Source organism: Protopterus annectens, chromosome 17.part0 (genome assembly GCF_019279795.1).
Source record: "Protopterus annectens isolate FY-2018-M chromosome 17.part0, PAN1.0, whole genome shotgun sequence".
Classification (NCBI taxonomy): Eukaryota; Metazoa; Chordata; order Ceratodontiformes; family Protopteridae; genus Protopterus; species Protopterus annectens.
Window position 1 is genome coordinate 612,767,108 of NC_056751.1, and position 18,142 is coordinate 612,785,249.

The 18,142-nt window shown below is 38.9% G+C and overlaps 1 protein-coding gene across 1 annotated transcript in view; it reads left to right on the top strand.

The window, feature by feature from the left end:
• Positions 1 to 18,142, top strand: part of LOC122791474 (hemicentin-1-like) — an 810,132-nt gene that overhangs the window by 267,383 nt on the left and 524,607 nt on the right. Inside the window, exon 6 of the mRNA XM_044059217.1 lies at positions 2,264 to 2,539. Within this exon, the coding sequence (XP_043915152.1) occupies positions 2,264 to 2,539 (276 nt within the window). The remainder of the gene's footprint in view (positions 1 to 2,263; positions 2,540 to 18,142) is intronic.

Consider the following 18,142-nt stretch of genomic DNA (forward strand, 5'->3'; position numbering starts at 1 on the left):
TATGTTAGTAAGGTGATATTCTGCCTTTGTCTACAAACCTCTGTGTTTTACAAGTGCACCAGCATCATGAGACATAGAAATATTCTACTGACTATCACTAGTACTCCATGCAGGCTGTACATGTATGGATGTTCTACACCTACACTGTACTAGGGTGTGCTGCATGTGATTCAGAGTCCCATGTAGGTATGATTCTCATGCTGCCATCTTGTTTTCCATATAGATGTTGACTGAGGGAAGTGTTCTGTGAACAGCACCTGCCAGGTGTGGAAAGGAGGTGGGTGCATTCTCCTGCTCAGCCAATTCAGGTAATGATTGTCAGGACCGTATACCGGTCCCTTCTGGCAGGTATTTATACCTGATACGACATGACTGCTCTGCTGTCCAGGGCAACTGGCATCTTCCATACAGATGAGAAGTATGGGCTCCGGTATTGTGACCTTAATCACTGTTGTTCTGCAGACCTTCAGGTATGGGAAGAAATAGATTAGAAAGGATGCCCAGAATAGTAGAGTAAGCATTTACCATGTCTGCTGTGCCTTACAAGTGTCTTCATTATTTTTTTGTTTTTATGTAATCTGACAGATTGGATGATATTCAAAGTCTGCTGCTATGGGTGATTGTATATTTTATATAATATTGTTGTTAGCTATTGTATTGTAGCACTGTGTTGTTTTTTGGGACTGGGCACAGAGCTATAACCCTAGGGCATACCGGATATCATTTCATGTTGCTGCATCGCTCCACCTGCTGTGTTGCTGCAGTTGCACCTGCTTCCATGTGCCAATCAGCATTAGTGCATCTGCCTCTGCTCCTTTGTAAATAACTGTTTTAGCTTACATTCCTGTCCTGCTGTTTCCTTGCACATACATATGCTTTTTGTTCTGTCTTGGGCTATGGGAGTCATTTCAGGTCTCTGCTTGTTTTCATATGTGTGAAACCATATTGTTGTACTGTTATTTGCATTTCTTAACACCTGTAAGTGCTATAGACTTGCATGTCCCTTTTTCTTTTCAACACAAGTACATGTGGGGGATGCTACCAGCTGCCACAGGAGGCAGTGAAGGTCACTGCATTATGTCCCCCTTTGGATTGTATAAGCTGCATCACCTCTAGGTCATCAGCACTTATGTTACATTGCCCTATATTCTCTCTCTCCTTCTCAACTGTAGATTCCCATTGTCCACCAGTCCTGCACTCTCAACAGTCTTGGCTTACTGCTGCCTTTTCTGAGGTTGTGAGTGAAGTAATTGAAGAGGGTGAGACTGTTTCATCCAGAGAGGGTTTTGACCCATCTTAGGCAGGTGGTCCACTCCCATCACTAGCCTAGACTTTATGGAAATTAAGTGAAAATGAGACTGTGGCTGACTGGGTAATGGCTTGCTAGGTTGCCCTCCAGCAAACCATCCTGCACTTAGCAGCAAACTCAATGCACCAGCTGACTAATGCCATCTGTCCAGCAGAGGTTGGTCTGGCCCTTGCTCCTAGCAACCTGGACCTAGTACTGCCAACTTCTAGCTCCCATTACAGTCAGACAGGCAGTATGTCACCAGACATTTGTGCATCATTTGTATGTGCCTGTCTTCTGTATCTCCCCCACTTGTGTCCTCACATGTGCTCCGGTTTATCTGTGGTCTTTAGTGTGTGTCTATAACTCCTTGCTGCCAGTCCTTATACTACCTTTCTCTCCTACTATTCTTTTCATATCTCTCACTTTTTTCTCTTTATATATAAAATGGGGTTCTTTCACTGCAAAAAAGTAATTCTTTTTCTACCCCTTTTATTGAATGAGTAAGGTATCCTAGACACTCACTGTTTTTCCTTTGGTGCATGCCAGTACTAGTGACCCCTCACATGAACTGCTGTGTTTCACATGCACATTATTATGCATTTCACACAATGTGTCATCAGATTACAGCTTTGCCTGCCCTTGTAGTCGTTCAGTTGTGTCACTCAGCTCTGTTTAGGATCGTTCCTTTCCACCTCACCTTCCTGCAGTGGTCTGCCTTCTCATGCCATTTAGTTCTCACTTTTTATAGCCGTGTGTTTTGCTCTATTGTGTTATATGCTTGTGTGACTTTTATCTTTGTGCTGCATTAATGTCCTGGTCTATGAATCCAGCCATATGTTTTGATCATTAGAGATAATTGTTTTTTTACATTTTTATGTTTTGTTAAGACAGAAAATATTTACATTATTGCAAGTATCTTATCAACATGACATTGGTGGTAATGATTTAACTTTATGGCTATATATTTTTCAGGTATTGGCCCCAGACCATTCATCAGTATCGTGGATTTTCAAAGTGAAGAAATTAAACTTGTCTGTGAGTCTCTTAACTGGGATTTAAAACCAGAAGTTTCATGGATGGATGAAAAGGGGCAAAATATGAATGCTTTTTCTGAAACACTTATCACTGAAAATGAGGAACATCTATTTAACGTTCAGAGTTATTTGACACTGAGAAGCAGTGCTGTAAAACAGGTATACTGCAACATACGAGATCAGATGGGAAAAGAATACAACATTCCAGAAGAAGGTCAGTGAAATATTTCTTTGGATTCTTTCAGCTAGATGCAGCCCACATCAACAGTACAGAGAAAGTCTGCATTTATTAAGTAGCTTTCCATTGTTATCTTACTTCTTTTCCTGACTGGGTTCATCAGATGAGTTAAGGCCCATAGTAAACAAAGACCAAATGAGGAAAGATATGGCAAATTATACAAAGAACCCCCCCCCCATTAATATTCCAAAACATGCACGCTGATTGGTCAGCGTGCATGTTGTAAATCAGACTTACAGTAAGGTCCAGTCACCCGGACTTTTTCCATTAGTATAAGTCTACTTTTTTTTTTACATATCGTCTCGCTATGTTAAAAGAGTTTAACATAGTGAGAAAGCTTTAAAAAAATCAACGGAGATTCTCCGTTGTTTTGTTTAAAGCTGTCTCGCTATGTTAAACTCCTTTAACATAGTGGGGCACTTTGTAAAAAGCAACGGAATCTTGCTTTCTCCATTGCTTCCGCCCACAGCTCTGATGTACTGTGTAAGCATACACATGTGCAGTACATTAGAACTGCCGCAGAATACCAGACAGCTGCAGAAGGGCAGCAAGGAGTCATTACACAATGCCATTATTTAAGAAAAGTAATTTTTTTTTTCTTAAATAATGTCATTGTATAATAGCAATAACCCACTTCTGGGTGTGGGTAATGCTGGATTTACCCACCGTTGTCTTTGGCCACTCGGGCTTCACCCTCATGACCAAACCACACCAACTGTGCTTAAATCCAGCATTACCCACAAAAAGGCGTGGGTTATTGCTATATTATTTGCCATTTCGTTTTTTCACACTATTTACTTATAAGGGGTTTCTGTGGGTTATTGCTATATTATTTGCCATTTAGTTTTTTCACACTACTTACTTATAAGGGGTTTCTGACAAGTTTTCAGTGTACTGCTTGTGTAGAACTATTTTTTGTCTTAGTCACTGAGTATAAATGTACTGCTTGTGTAGACTTTTGACAACCAACTCTTTCCAGCAATCCTAACTGCATCCGATGCATCCTCCTCAATTACAGCATAGATAATTAATCCTAGTCTTATTGCACTGACTTCCACAGTTGCTAAAAAATAAAAAACAACCTACCTAAAAACCCTTGCTCACTATGCAGGCTCAGCCTGTGCCTTAGCCAATGTAAGTTGTTCCTCAGACTACTCACTTACATCCTCTGGTGTAGTCCTTTTGACCACCATAAACTGGAGGTCAGCCATGTCCTCTATGGCTGTTCCAGTGTCCTAACTTGACAGGTCAGAGCCTTCTTTTCTGGTACACAGTTTCACCAGGGGATTTTGTGGAGGTAAGGAGACCTTTTGAGGCAGATTTCTCTCCTAATCAGTCACAGAAGATACCTGTTAAGAAAAAAAAAAACAAAAGGCTAAACATTGTTCACTTGAAGATTCTGTTTCTATAAGTAAAGATTATTTTCTTACATTAGCATATAAATTGTTACAAACAGTCAATCTTTGTACACAGCCTTCAGTACCTGCTAGGCAGGTCAGTCAAAATATCCCTGAGGAAGACAGGTCAGATGAATCTGACATAGAGACAGGGCTTCATCTCCTGCACATTCTCAAACTCAGTACTCTAATGTTGAAGAAAACTGTTCTTCACAACCTCCTTCAGAGATAATTTCTTAAGCTGCTACCGGAATGAAGGTGGTGTTTCTACGGGAAATAATGGGGGGGTTGCACTATGTTGAGGAGATTTTATACTGTCTGTAACAGGCATGGGTCACAATATTCAATTCCCATATAAGCAGATAGGCTACAGGTATCATCCAAGCCTTTCCCTGTGGCTAAGGAGGGGAATGTTTTGGGACAGATTTGGTATTCATTTTTTTTTAATTCTTCCACATTGTCATATAGAATTATTAACTACCTGTCCCATATGTGGCAGTTAATGCCTATTTTATTCTTATAGATTCATACATTGTTACTAGGCTAACAACCCGAGGGGGTTTAAACCTAGCCAAGTTTTCCTGAAAGAGTAATGATGCCCTCTATTCAAGTAGGACATTGAAGGTCAGGCATTTATAAGCAGCCTCTGTCCATAAGGGACATGGGTGCCAGGTGCGGTATAAATTTCCTATTCCCCATCCACTGGTCTAGGTTGCGGCCATACCTCTCAACTTCTTAGAGCAAAATATCTGGACAAAGCCTAAAATGATGTGGGGACAGATTTTAAATATTGCTCTTACAAACTTAGAAAGTTGGTAGAATAATAGGTTTTGCATTAGCATGACCTTTGTGAAAGATGTTTAGCTTTAAACTCAATTGTTTGTCATTATTTAATGACTTCAATCCTCAGCTATTGTCTAGAAAGGTACAGATTTTAGGAGAAACACACCAAAAATATGAGGTGAAAATCTGTATAGTTGAGAGGTATGGGTTGTGCTTAAATTGAATATATGACATGTACCTAGTATCTAAACATGCCTTAAAGGCATGTATAATGGTGTAGATACTGTGTAAAAGGCCTTTGTTTTTGTTACTGTTTGACAAGGTATGCCTTGGTACAAAATCAGAAGTTTTCTGTTGAATAAAAATCTGAATTTTTCAATTTAGCTTTAGAGAAAAAAAAGTTTAATTTGGCCCATCTGCTCCTCTAGTCCACAAATAATTTGATGAAAAAGGGAAGTTAGTTTAATGAGTTTCTAAGATTTTTCTCACTACCATTTCAATCTCCTATATCCTCTCTCACACTTAAGAAACAAGGAGAGGTGTCGGGGGGGGGGGGGACAAGAAACAGGGACCTTTCTAGTAGAGGGACAGTATACAAGTTCAGGATGTCTATCCCAGCATGCTTCCTTTCCCCCTTCCCTCCTAATTCAATCCCCCAAAACCTGGCACAACAACTGACTATATTCAGTCCAATTTGGCAACAGATTGTGACAGACTCATGGGTGTTAAAGATGGTTCACGAGGGATGCAGTTGGCACTGGATACAAAAACCCTTCAGAACAATTAATCCCCAAACAGAATTTTTTCTTTAGGTTATCCAGCTCTACTCCCCCTAGGTGTCATACTGCTAGTGCTTGTTATTCAAGAGGCAATTCTATTCCCAGAATGCTTTTGGTACTAAAGAAAGAGCTTTCTTGGAGACTAGTTTTAAAAGTTTCCTTCCTATTTCAGTAAGGGAAAGTTCCAATATTAAAGATGTTAACCCTTCACAGTCTGTTATCTATTCTTTCCCAGGAAAGCTGCATGTCAACATGGGACCTAAAAGATCTTTGAACTTCTGGGTGTGGGTCAAGCAATCAGTTCTCTGCATTACTCTTTGTGTTATCTTTTGCCTTAAGTGTATTTGCAAAGAAACTAGCTCCAGTTATAGCTTATGGTAGACTGAATGGCACTAATTTTTCTTCCTTATTTGGATGATTATTCATCTTTAGATTCTTCTTCCAGATGTCAAGAGTCCGTAACATGATTTTCAACTCTTCTGACCAATGTGGGATTATAAATAAAGATTCAAAAATACTCCTTGATCACACTGGATTGTCTCTCTATAATATCTTATAGACACTACAACAAACATTTGACACAGAAGCAGATGGAGTTCTCTCTGGAAACTTTCTTGAGCCTCTGTTTTCAGTTTCAGACTTCAAACAGGGAATTTCTTTTGGATTCTGGGGTTCATAGTAGGTAGGTACCACTTGTGCTCCAATATCTATGTGGGCTACTAGACTCTTGTACATCTTGTGGCCACTTCAGTTTGTCTGCACATGGATTCTTCTCATTCTTCAGTGTCTTCTTAGTAAAACAATTTCTAAAAGGAGTGTTTCACCTGAGATCACTTTGTAAGCAGGTTATTCCTTCCTGAGATCTTGACCTTCTGCTGGAAAAAATTATCCACATCATCATCTGAACCTGCACCTCAGGCAGATTTCAGGGTCAGTACATGGAAAATCAATCTCTTTGCTCTGACATCTGCAAGATGAGTGTCTGAGTTGTAAGCTATCTTGGTGGGTAAACCCTGTCTGGTCTACATTTGAGGTAGGGTATCAGGAAGAACAAATCCCTCATTCACATCCAAGGCTGTTTCAGAGTTTTTTTTGCATCGGCCATCAAGCTCCCAGTAATCTACCCTGACCCTCAGAATCATGGATAAAGACGTTCACTTACTCTGGACATGCATATGCACCTCAATACATTCTTGGCATAAACACATCCATTAGAAAAGCCAATCTGCTATTTCTTATTTATGTTGGGACTTAAAAAGGACATGCCATGACAGACAATTTCCAGTTAGTGGTCCTTGGCTATTACCTTTTGTTATACCCACCATGATGAATCAGTTCCTAACAATGATGAGTAATGACCAGGCAGTGGAGTGTAGTGTCACTCCTCTAGCAGCCTACACACATCCTTGCATTTTAGAGCATTTTCTGAAAAATGAACTTAAAAAACATAAGGTAAATAATATGTGAATAAAAGATATTAAAACTAAAATTGCAGTGCTACCAGTAAGAAGTGTTTCTTACAGTGATAATTAGTACATTCATAGCCTTTCCATGAATACTATATTAATAATTCAAACAAACCCAGAATTCACAAATAAATTGTCATATCTTGGAAACTGTACAAACTAGTCACATATTTTTAGACCAGTTTTGTTAACCAGATATAACCTTTCACATGATAGAATGAAATTAAATTCTGTCTACATGTTTGAGATATTTAAAGAAATATGAAAACATATGCTAATTTTATAATTTTAGCAAGCTCCCTGTTGAAATGTTGCCAATCAAAAATAAATGTGAATTGCCTACCAGCCAATAAAAAGATGGAAAGTGCAGGAGAAAAGCAAATCTCAAAAATTGCTCGTCACCTTTAAACTTCTTTTTGAAGGGGGGCAAATCCCCTGCACCCACAATGTGTAAGGAGGCAAGCCCCCTAGCCCTCACCCCAAACTTATATGTGCTAACTACAAGATCACCATAACTATTTAATTCCATTTTTTTTGGCCATTCTGTTTCTGGACAGTTCAAATGGTCACCTGATTACAAATATAACTCTGAATATCTCTCAAGATCTGCACATTACCGTCCAATTATCAAACACAGTTTTCTATAACACCTACGGCTTTACCTGATGCCATGCAATACTTTTACATTATTAAATACATATGGAACTATTGCTTATTTTCATAAACAACTAGCAATTTTTCTAGTACAGTGTGATATAAATGGACATTGACTATGAATAATTCTGTCTCCCACCATGGTATTTTGCACCATACCCCTCAATATGTAGGTCTCTCATTTATGAAACTCTGAACACAAATATGTAGAAAATAGTAGTTGATTTCTCCATTGTAGGACATCATAGATTAACAATCTTAGTGTTATTTGTTTATAAACACTTGCCCTTTCTAATACTTATTAGCTGGTAAATAACTTAAAGAAGCCAGACGCAGAAAATATCTGGATGCCATAAAGAGCTATGGGTGTTAACTGGAAGTATATAAAACAGGTGGCATCTAGTATCTTATTGGAGGAGTTATTGAGTGAGAGTTGGTGGTGATAGTTTGTATGGCATATTACCACAATAAAGGATGAAAGCAGTAGGAGTTGTGGGAAATGCATTATGAGTGGGTTATGAAGTAGAAGGTGATTAGTGAATTGTGTGAAGGTTGGCGTTGGCGGAGGATGAATGAATATGAGGTGAATATGTCTGGGGATGTTTTGAGTAGTAGTGCAGTGGTGTAATGCTAATAACCGTATTTTATGTTTTGCAAATGGTTTTGATTATATTTGGATTATGAGGTGGGATTGGTTTAGTTGGCTAATATTGTTGTAGTCATGTGAGTAAAAGTCCTTTGTGATTAGCTGATTGTATTAGTGGGTAGAAGTATGGATACTGTAAAGGCAGTGAAGGAGGAGGTGGGTAGGAATTGGAGGTAAGACAGGGGAGCATAGTGAGTCCAAGCATAGAGAGGGTGAACAGATATCAGCTTCACCCCAGCAAAGCTGTGTGCAGTTCCAGTAACAATCTGTTGAAATGAAAAACTTACTTCTGCTGGGAATTGTTCTCTATTTAGTCTAGTTCACAGTGCAATTGTAGATGACAATATCCTGTCCTAAGGTTTCTGTTCTAAAAATGGTGCTAGAGTAGGACCAACATTAACTGAGGAAGAGACTCAAAGAAAAGGAAGTTAAGTAGGAAACACCAGTTTTATTGTAGGCCTTACAGGGCAGATTTCCTTTACAGAGACACTCTATATGGCTCAAAAAACACAGGTAAGTGAAATTAGATGGGGAGGGTTGTAATATTAATAATTATAAAGATTGCTGTTGACTTGAACATTATGGCTGAAGAAAAGAAGAGATGGAGGCTGTTACTATCCACTGCTTGTAAGGCAAGAAAGAAGAATCTAGAGTCAAGAAAGAGGAAGTATGAAATCAGCAACTTTCAAAGGGGAAAGAAATAAATTGTGGAAACTATTCCATGAGAGATAACAGACATGATGAATGCACTATTTGCAAGTGAAATTACTACATAAAGCAGCTCTGGGGACCAGACGGTTAGTATATTTAGAAAGGCAGGCTGTATTTCTACAGTGTTACAGATTACTCTATTTAGAAAGGTAGAGTGTATTTTTTCAGTGGTTCAGAATATTGGTTTCACCACTGTAACTACAGGAATACTTTCCATCTGACCTTAATAAAAACTTTCTTAGAAATAGCTGACATCTCCATTTCCAGTAACCATTTCAGATTTCTGTTGCTCTTCTGCATAAATACTGAGCCATTGCCAGTCACTATAACTATTACTAGATTGCATGCAAGACTTTTCCAATTGTTCTTAGCAGTATTTCAAATGTTTATGGCATCGGCTAAGTAAGGCAGATGAAAAGTACTATTGTAGTCCCTAGAGTATCTACTTTAACACTTTGTTTTTACAAATTATGCTGAGCAACTATTGGAAAAAATTATTTTCTGAAAATGTTAGAATTAAGAGTGATAGGACTCTTATTCACTGATCCCTCATTGTCTAGAAAGCTAATCTTGATGTTAAAAATACTCCTAGAAAAACAAAAAAATGCTAATGCTATTAATGTACTGCACACACTTGTGGGAACAAGTGAAGTAAAGCTGTTGGAGTCTACTTATATTGTGAAGCTATGCTATAGTTATTATACAGCAAAGCCATTTTTGGGATATCCATCCACAACCCCCTTTTACCTCATTTTTGCACATGGGGTCTGGTTGTCACTTCAATAGTCATAATCATCTCAACAAAGGGTTTACTCCACCGGATGGCTAGCTCTGCTGCTGTGGTAATTCTTTCATACCACACACTCACATCTATAGCCAATTTAGAGTATCCAATCCAACCTACTGCATGTCTTTGAAATGTGGGAAGAAACTGGAACACCTACAGGAAACCCACACGAACACAAGGAGGACATGCAGACCCCACACAGAAGGCACTCCAACTGAGACTCAAACTAAAGAACCTCTTGGTATAAGGTGACAATGCTATCCGATGCATGACTGTGCCACTCCATTTTAAGAATATATGTACACTGTACCTTGAAGCTAGTCCCAGTGTAGTCATGATGACCGAAGTGCTAGCATTGTTTCTGTTAGCCTAGTATTTTGTACAGAATAAAAATTACTTGTATTTCTAAAATGCTAATGTATCCTGACATTACTGACAGGAACATTTATTATTACTGGTTACCCAGAGGTGCAGATCATGACATGGTATTAGAAGTGAAATTTTTTCAAATACAGATCAAAAATAGCATACCAGTTACAAAACACACTAATGAACCAAAGTTATCTGCCAAGCTCAAATTAAGCCAATTTATCTCGGCATATGGTAGCTTTGACAGTGTTAAGCTTTTAAGCCCAAGAACATCAAATTGTATTAAAATATGCGAAAGTTTAAATCACCGGAGCTGTTTGACTTCTCCAAACCATTTGGCTGACCTGTCTGACAACAGTTCATACAGTTTAGACTGTTAATCAAGGCGGATAAAGAATCAGAAGAAGTCTAGGCAAATACCATGTTATATCCAGTGGGAAAAGAGGTGAATGCAATATACAGCTCCTTCTCATTTGCAGAGGTTCATAGCGTTTCATATCACTCCACAATTAATGAGTTCAATGAACATCTTGTGCCAAAAAGAAATATGATACACGAAAGAGCTTCTTTCCACAGCTGAGTCCAAGCCAAAGGTGAATTTCTTGAAGTATTTATAAAGCAGCTATATGAAATGATTGAAAACCTTGGGTTCAATCGCACAAAAGAAGAATAAATTAGAGATAGAACTGTGCTTGGCAGTCTGAAGTGAAAATGTATCAGTGAATTTAACTTTACAAAAGGCCATTCACATAGCCAAAGAGGTGGACTTATCGAGAATACAGAATTATAATTTAAACATTGCAAATAACATAAGTGACACAAAACAGAGAGAGAGAGTGAAAGGTTTAGAAGAAAGCAGGATTCAGATAAAATTAAAAAAAGGGCACAAAAAGCAGAGTGAGTATTAGATTTTCAGATGCATGAGGTGTAACTGTTATCTTGCAGAGTTAGAGTGTGCAGCACAAGGCAGAAGGTGTAAGAGATGTAAAATACAGAGGTAGTTTACTGTTACTAGTTAGGCAAGACTAATTCATAAAGTTGCTTCTGAGAATAAAGGGGAAAATGATGTTTGGAAAGTATTACTCCTGGAATCAGTAACTACTACGCCTGATATTGAAAGAGACTGGCAAGTGCAACTTCCTATTCATGGAACTCAGATGAGTTTCAAGATTGATACAATGGCTGATGTTACTGTGATATCACATGCTACCTCTGGAAGTTTCCTGAAGTGTCCACAATTGCATGAAGCAGATACTTAACAGCTCTGCAGCCAAAGGCAAGAGCATTGGAAGACATTTAGCCATATCTGATTTGAAGGGGCACAAGTTTGAATTTTGGGTTTATGTTCTAGATGGTTCATATATAAATAGTCTGTTCAGAAAAACATGTTAGATGGGCTTAATTGCCAGAATAAATGAAGTCAGTGTAGATGTGTTTGGTGAAGCAGGCCTGTTTAATTGTGATCCAGTAAAAATCGGGTTAAAAATGACTGCTATTCCCTATGCCTTTACCACACCTAAGAGGGTGCCATTTCTTACCCTGTCTGAAGTAGATGAAGAGCTGAAAAAAACTGCAGATCCTTGTTATTATAGAAAATATAACTGAAGTGATTACATGGTGTGCACCAGTGGTCCCAGTAATTACAAATAAGTTTATTTCTTCTTCTCTCGGGTCATCTGTTTCCTTTCTTCCTGCATGTCCTCTCTCACCACATGTATAAACCTTATCTTGGGACTTCCTCTTTTCCTCTTACCTGGCAGCTCCATTCTTAGCATTTTTTTCTCAATATACTCATCATCCCTCCTCAGCACATGTACAAACCAACACAATCTCGCCTCTCTGGCTTTGTCTCCAAACCATCCAACCTGAGCTGACCCTCTGATATAGTCATAATCCTGTCCATCCTTGTCACACCCAATGCATATCTTAACATCTTTAACTCTGCCACCTCCAGCTCTGACTCCTGACTGTCAGTGCCACCATCTCCAACCCATATAACACAGCAGGTCTCACTACTCTCTTGTAGACCTTCCCTTTCACTCTTACTGGTACCTGTCCTGCTGACTTTCATTCCTTTCCTCCCTAGCGCACATCTCCACCTCTCCAGGGTCTCCTCAACCTGTTCTCTACTCTCACTAGAGATCACAATGTCATCTGCAAACATCATAGGTCATAGGGTCTCCTAAATGATCTTGTCTGTCAACCTATCACCATTGCAAATAAGAAAGGGCTCAGAGCTGATCCTTGTTGTAATCCCACTTTCACCTTAAATGCCTCTGTCACTCGTACCATCAGACCTCAACTCTGTCACACTACCCTCATGCATATCCTGTACTACTTATACATACTTCTCTGCCACTTCTGACTTCCTCATACAATACCACAACTCCTCTCTAGGCACCCAGTCATATACTTTCTCTAAGTCCGTCAAGACACAATTTCACTCCTTCTGACCTTCTGTAGGCCTTCTCTATACTTCTCTATCAACACTCTAAGAGCAAACTTCTAATCTGTAGTGCTCTTTCCCAGCATGAAACTATACTGCTGCTCACTAATCACCACCTCCCTTCTTAACCTAGTTTCCGCTACTCTTTCCCATAACTTCATGCTGTGACTGATCACCTTTTTCCCTCTGTAGCTACTACAGCTCTGCACATCACCCTTATTTTTTTTATTTAATAAGAATTAATGATGCAGTTGTGCAAAAAGACATAGCATGCATGCTGGTCAGTGCTGAAGTGTTTTCCATGTTAGATCCTTCCATTATGTTAAATATTGCTAAAGAAGGAAAGCCAAAACTTGACAACATTCATTACTCTAATGGAAAGGTTCTGTTTTAAGAGACTGACATTTGGTGTAATGTCAACACCTAAATCTTTCACTGTAAACTAACTGATTTTTAATGGACTTGATGGTGCTGTCTGTTCCAGGCATCATCCAGAAATCTTATGTGACCAGCCATTATTAAGTGTGGAAGAACATTTTACTGCTTATGTGTAGAGCACGATGCTGACTAGACCAGTAATTATCAATAGAGATGAAAAACTAAGCAAGCTTCCCAAAACTGGGAAGTATAGACCGTTATCCAGTGTGTTTGAGATGTATGGCCAACTCACTGGACACAAACCAGACATATGCATATATATGAGACAGAGTACATCGGTGAGAACATAATGGCTTATTGCTGTATCAAGACAGAGACATGGTGCTCTCATCACAATGTGCTGAAGTATTACATCAAATACATGAGCATAATCACTGTCTCACAAAATGTCAAGAAAGACAAAGACCTAGAATGTCAGTATAGTGTTATGACTTTTTACATCCTGTTTCAGGTATTACTTCTCTATTGTTCACAAACTTATCACAAAAGAGAGATTCACTATTTCTCATACCTTTACCACAAGCTCCTCAGCAAAAGATAGCTGCTGCATTGTGCCAGTTTAAAGGGAAAAAAAAAGAAGAAAAAACACCTCATAGTTGTGGACTAATACATATACAAACTACAACAAGGCAGTAAATTGTATTCATATTCAAAACCATGTTCTCAAGATATGGAATACCTATTAAACTAGTTACCAACAATGTTTTAAAGTTCATGTCAACTGAGTTCCAACAGTTTGTCAACAACAAGTCCACACCATCCTCAGTCAATTGATGAAAATAAGAGAGTAGTTCATACTGAAACAAGTTGATTCTCACAAAGCTCTCATGACGTATTGAGTTATCCATGTAGTGGTACTGAGTAAAATGTTTGTAGCTGGTGCTTAGAACACAATTAAAACTGAAATGGCAATATTAGAGTTAAAGCATGAACCTAAACCTGTTCTGTACAGTGAAACCACAATAACCAATGAGCTTCGCCCTCGTGACCAAACCACACCAACCGTGGGTAAATCCAGCATTACCCACACCCAGGCATGGTTTACTGCAATAATATTTAGCTCCAGTTTTTGTGTTAGATGTGTGACCCAAAGTGGGTGTAAAATCAGATTATCTATTTTCTCTGAGAACTGTGACAGAGTAATATGTTCCAAACAGCCATATGGTTTTCTTGTTAAATGTGTCTTTCTATTGATATTCACTCAAGTTGTTGTTTCACAAGTAAGTGTTTTTATCAAATTCATAAACATCGACAATGTGCATTGAGAAGATCATTTCAGAATTTTGGGAGCGGTCTTGTTAGATACAAACTAACAAACCAAGCAAAAACAATGAAATAAACTGTAGGTCTGTAGAGACTGCAATTGTAAGCCCCTGTATCAGCCAAATGTACTTCAAAACAAAATAAAGTACTCAAACTAAACGGAAATTAAAAGACGGTATATATGAGCACGTGTATGATTTTAAGAGGAAAAATGAAAATAACACTCTGGATAAACATCTAAAAGCTCACCTTGAACATAATTTTAAGTTTTTCATTTTACAGAAGTTTAACAATAATAGACGGGGAGGGCCCTGGCCACTATTATTGGAGAAAAGAGAACTTCAATGGCAATTGATTTTAAATGCTAGTATGTGGCCAGATTTAAATGGACAAACTTCCATAAGCTGTTTATTAAAAATAAAAGCACTGCAAAGCTAAACATTGTGGATGCTTTATAAAATCTGTATCATGCTGGGGATATTTATACATTGGATAATTTGAGATTTATGATAGTTTTACACAAAAAAGTTCCATTTATTACTGTAAAGTTCCATTTATTACTGTTCTTGCATATAATTAAGGTGTTGCCATTTTACATCTGTTGTGCAATCAAGAAGTTTAAGGTCATGTGACAAGACCATGTTATATAAGCAGTTTAAAGTGTGTAATCCACAAAGTAACACCAATGAACAATGGATAAAAATATAAAACTTTAATCCAGTGGTTTTTTTTTTGAACAGCACAGTGGTGCAGCGGTAGCACTGTCACCTCACAACAAGAGGTTCTTCAGTTCGATTCTTGGCTGGGGAGCCTTCTGTGCAGAGTCTATGTCCTCACTGCATTTGTGTGGGTTTTCTCCAGGTGCTCAGATTTCCACCAACATGCATCTGGAGCATTTCTTCCCAGGCTTGTACTGAAAATTGGCTTAGTTCCAAGTTGGACTTTTCTGCTAAACAAATGTTAAATAAAATAAATGTAAGAAAACTTTAATGCAGAGTTAAGTGCTTTCATTTCAGTACAATTAGCAGGAACTTCATCAGAACTAACACACCCCTGCTTCTAATCTAAATACTATAAAAACAAGTGACTTATTAAATAATCACTCGTTTAAAAAACACAACATGATTCAGTAAAATAACAAATAAAACACTAAAAAAAATACATAAAATACTAATGTTAAGTATTCAAACCTTGTAAAATTCAAAACTATTGACAATTTCAAACCTCATGTTTCAATTTTAAAATAGAATTTATGGACACATTCATTCAGCCCTGGGTAATGTAGCATTCAAATACAGTTGCCATTTTAATTCACATTTACTGAGGTGTTCATCCATGATGATACCCCTTACATCAACTAAAATCTGTTCCAAGACCACAAATTTAAACCAATGATCTTCTGCTTCTAGCATATGCCTAAACAAGGCATTTGTGATCCTCTATCCAAGTTGTGCTCATAAATTCTATCTTTTAAACTTATTACTGTCTTTTCTACATAAAATGGTGAACACAACTCACAAATGGCAACGTATACCACAATTTTTGAATCACATGTGTAATGATCCTTGACTGAAAAGCTTTTACCACTAATCTCAAAACAATCTGTACACAATGTAAGTACACTGGGTACAATTTTCACATTTACATACCATATGTTCGGTTAAAATTTGCACGGTTGGACATATTGCCCCTCTCCAATAATTCTTTCAAAGACCTATTTCTTCTTTAAACCATATTAGGTTTGTTACCCACTTTACTTAAAACATAATCTGATGAAAAAATACACCAGTTCTTACATATAATTTTATTAATAACTGCAGTGTCCACAGTGAAAGTAGAAATAAATGCTTTACTTCTGTTAACTTCTTCTTTCGGCTGCTCCTGTTAGGGGTCGCCACAGTGGATCAACTGTTTTATTTCTTCCTGTCCCCTGTATCTTGCTCTGTCACACCAACCACCTGCATGTCCTCTCTCACCATATCCATAAACCTTATCTTAGGCCTTCCTCTTTTCCTGTTACCTGGAAGCTTCATCCTTAGCATCTTTTCCCCAATATACTCTGCATCCCTCCTCAGCACATGTCCAAACCAACGTAATCTAGCCTCTCTGGCTTTGTCTCCAAACCTTCCAACCTAGGCTGACCCTCTAATATACTTATTCCTAATCCTGACCTTCTCGTCACATCCAGTGCACATCTTCAACTCTGCCATGTCAAGCTCTGACTCCTGCCTTTTTGTCAATGCCACTGTCTCCAGCCCATATAACAGCTGGTCTCACTACCCTCTTGTAGACCTTCCCTTTCCGTCTTACTGGTACTAGTCTGTCACAAATCACTCCTGACACGTCTCCACCCACTCCACCCTGCCTGTACTCTTTTCTTCACCTCTCTTCCACATTCACCATTACTCTGAACTGTTGATCCCAAGTATTTAAACTCATCCACCTTCACCACCTCTAATCCCTGCATCCTCACCATTCCGCTATCCTCCCTCTCATTCACACACATATATTCTTAGTCCTGCTGGCCTTCATTCCTCTTCTCTCTAGAGCATATCTCCACCTCTTCAGGGTCTCCTCCACCTGTTCCCTACTCTCACTACAGATCACAATGTCATCTGCAAATATAGTCCACGGGGACAACTGTCTGATCTTGTCTGTCAACCTGTCCATCACCATTGCAAATAAGAAAGGGCTCAGAGCTGATCCTTGATGTAATCCCACCTCCACCTTAAAGACATCTGTCACTCCCACCGCAGACTTCACCTCTGTCACACTACCCTTGTACATATCCTGTACCACTCTTACATACTTCTCTGACACTCCAAACATCCTCCTACAATACCACAACTCCTCACTAGGCACCCTGTCACATGCTTTCTCTAAATCCACAAAGGTACAATGCAACTCCTTCTGACCTTCTCTGTACGTCTCCATTAACATTCTCAGAGCAAACATTGAATCTGTAGTGCTCTTTCCTGACATGAACCCATACTGCTGATCACTAATATCACCTCCCTTCTTAACCTAGCTTCCACTACTCCTTCCCATAACTTCATGCTGTGATTGATCAATTTAATCCCTCTGTAGTTACTAACAGCTCTGCACATCATCCTTATTCTTAAAAATCGGTACCAAAATACTTTTTCTCCATTCCTCAGGCATCCTCTCACTTTCCAAGAATTCATTAAACAATCTAGTTAAAAACTCCACTGCCATTTCACCCAAACACCTCCATGCTTTCACAGGTATGTCATCTGGACCAACAGCCTTTCCATTCTTCATCCTCTTCAGAGCTATCCTTACTTCCTCCTTGCTAATCCACTGCACTTCATGATTCACTAACTGCACATCATCCAACCTTCTCTCCCTCTCATTCTCTTCATTCATCAGCCCCTCAAAGTACTCTTTCCATCTCCTCAACACACTCTCCTCGCTTGTGAGTATGTTTCCCTCATTATCCTTTATCACCCTTACCTGCTGCACATCTTTAGTAGCTCAGTCCCTCTGTCTAGCCAATCGGTACAGGTCCTTTTCTCCCTCCTTAATGTCCAACCCTTCATACAACTCTTCATACGCCTTATCCTTAGGCTTCGCCACCTCTCTCTTTGCCATGCACCTCATCTCCTTATACTCGTCTACTTTCTTCATCTCTGACAATCCCACTTCTTCGCCAACCTCTTTCTCTGTATACTCTCCTGTACTTCTTCATTCCACCACCAGGTCTCCTTGCCCTCCTTCCTCTTTCCAGATGTCACACCAAGCACCTTTCTGGCCATCTCCCTTACTAGCTCTGCTGTAGTTACCCAGCTATTCGGTAACTCTTCACTGCCACCCAGTGTC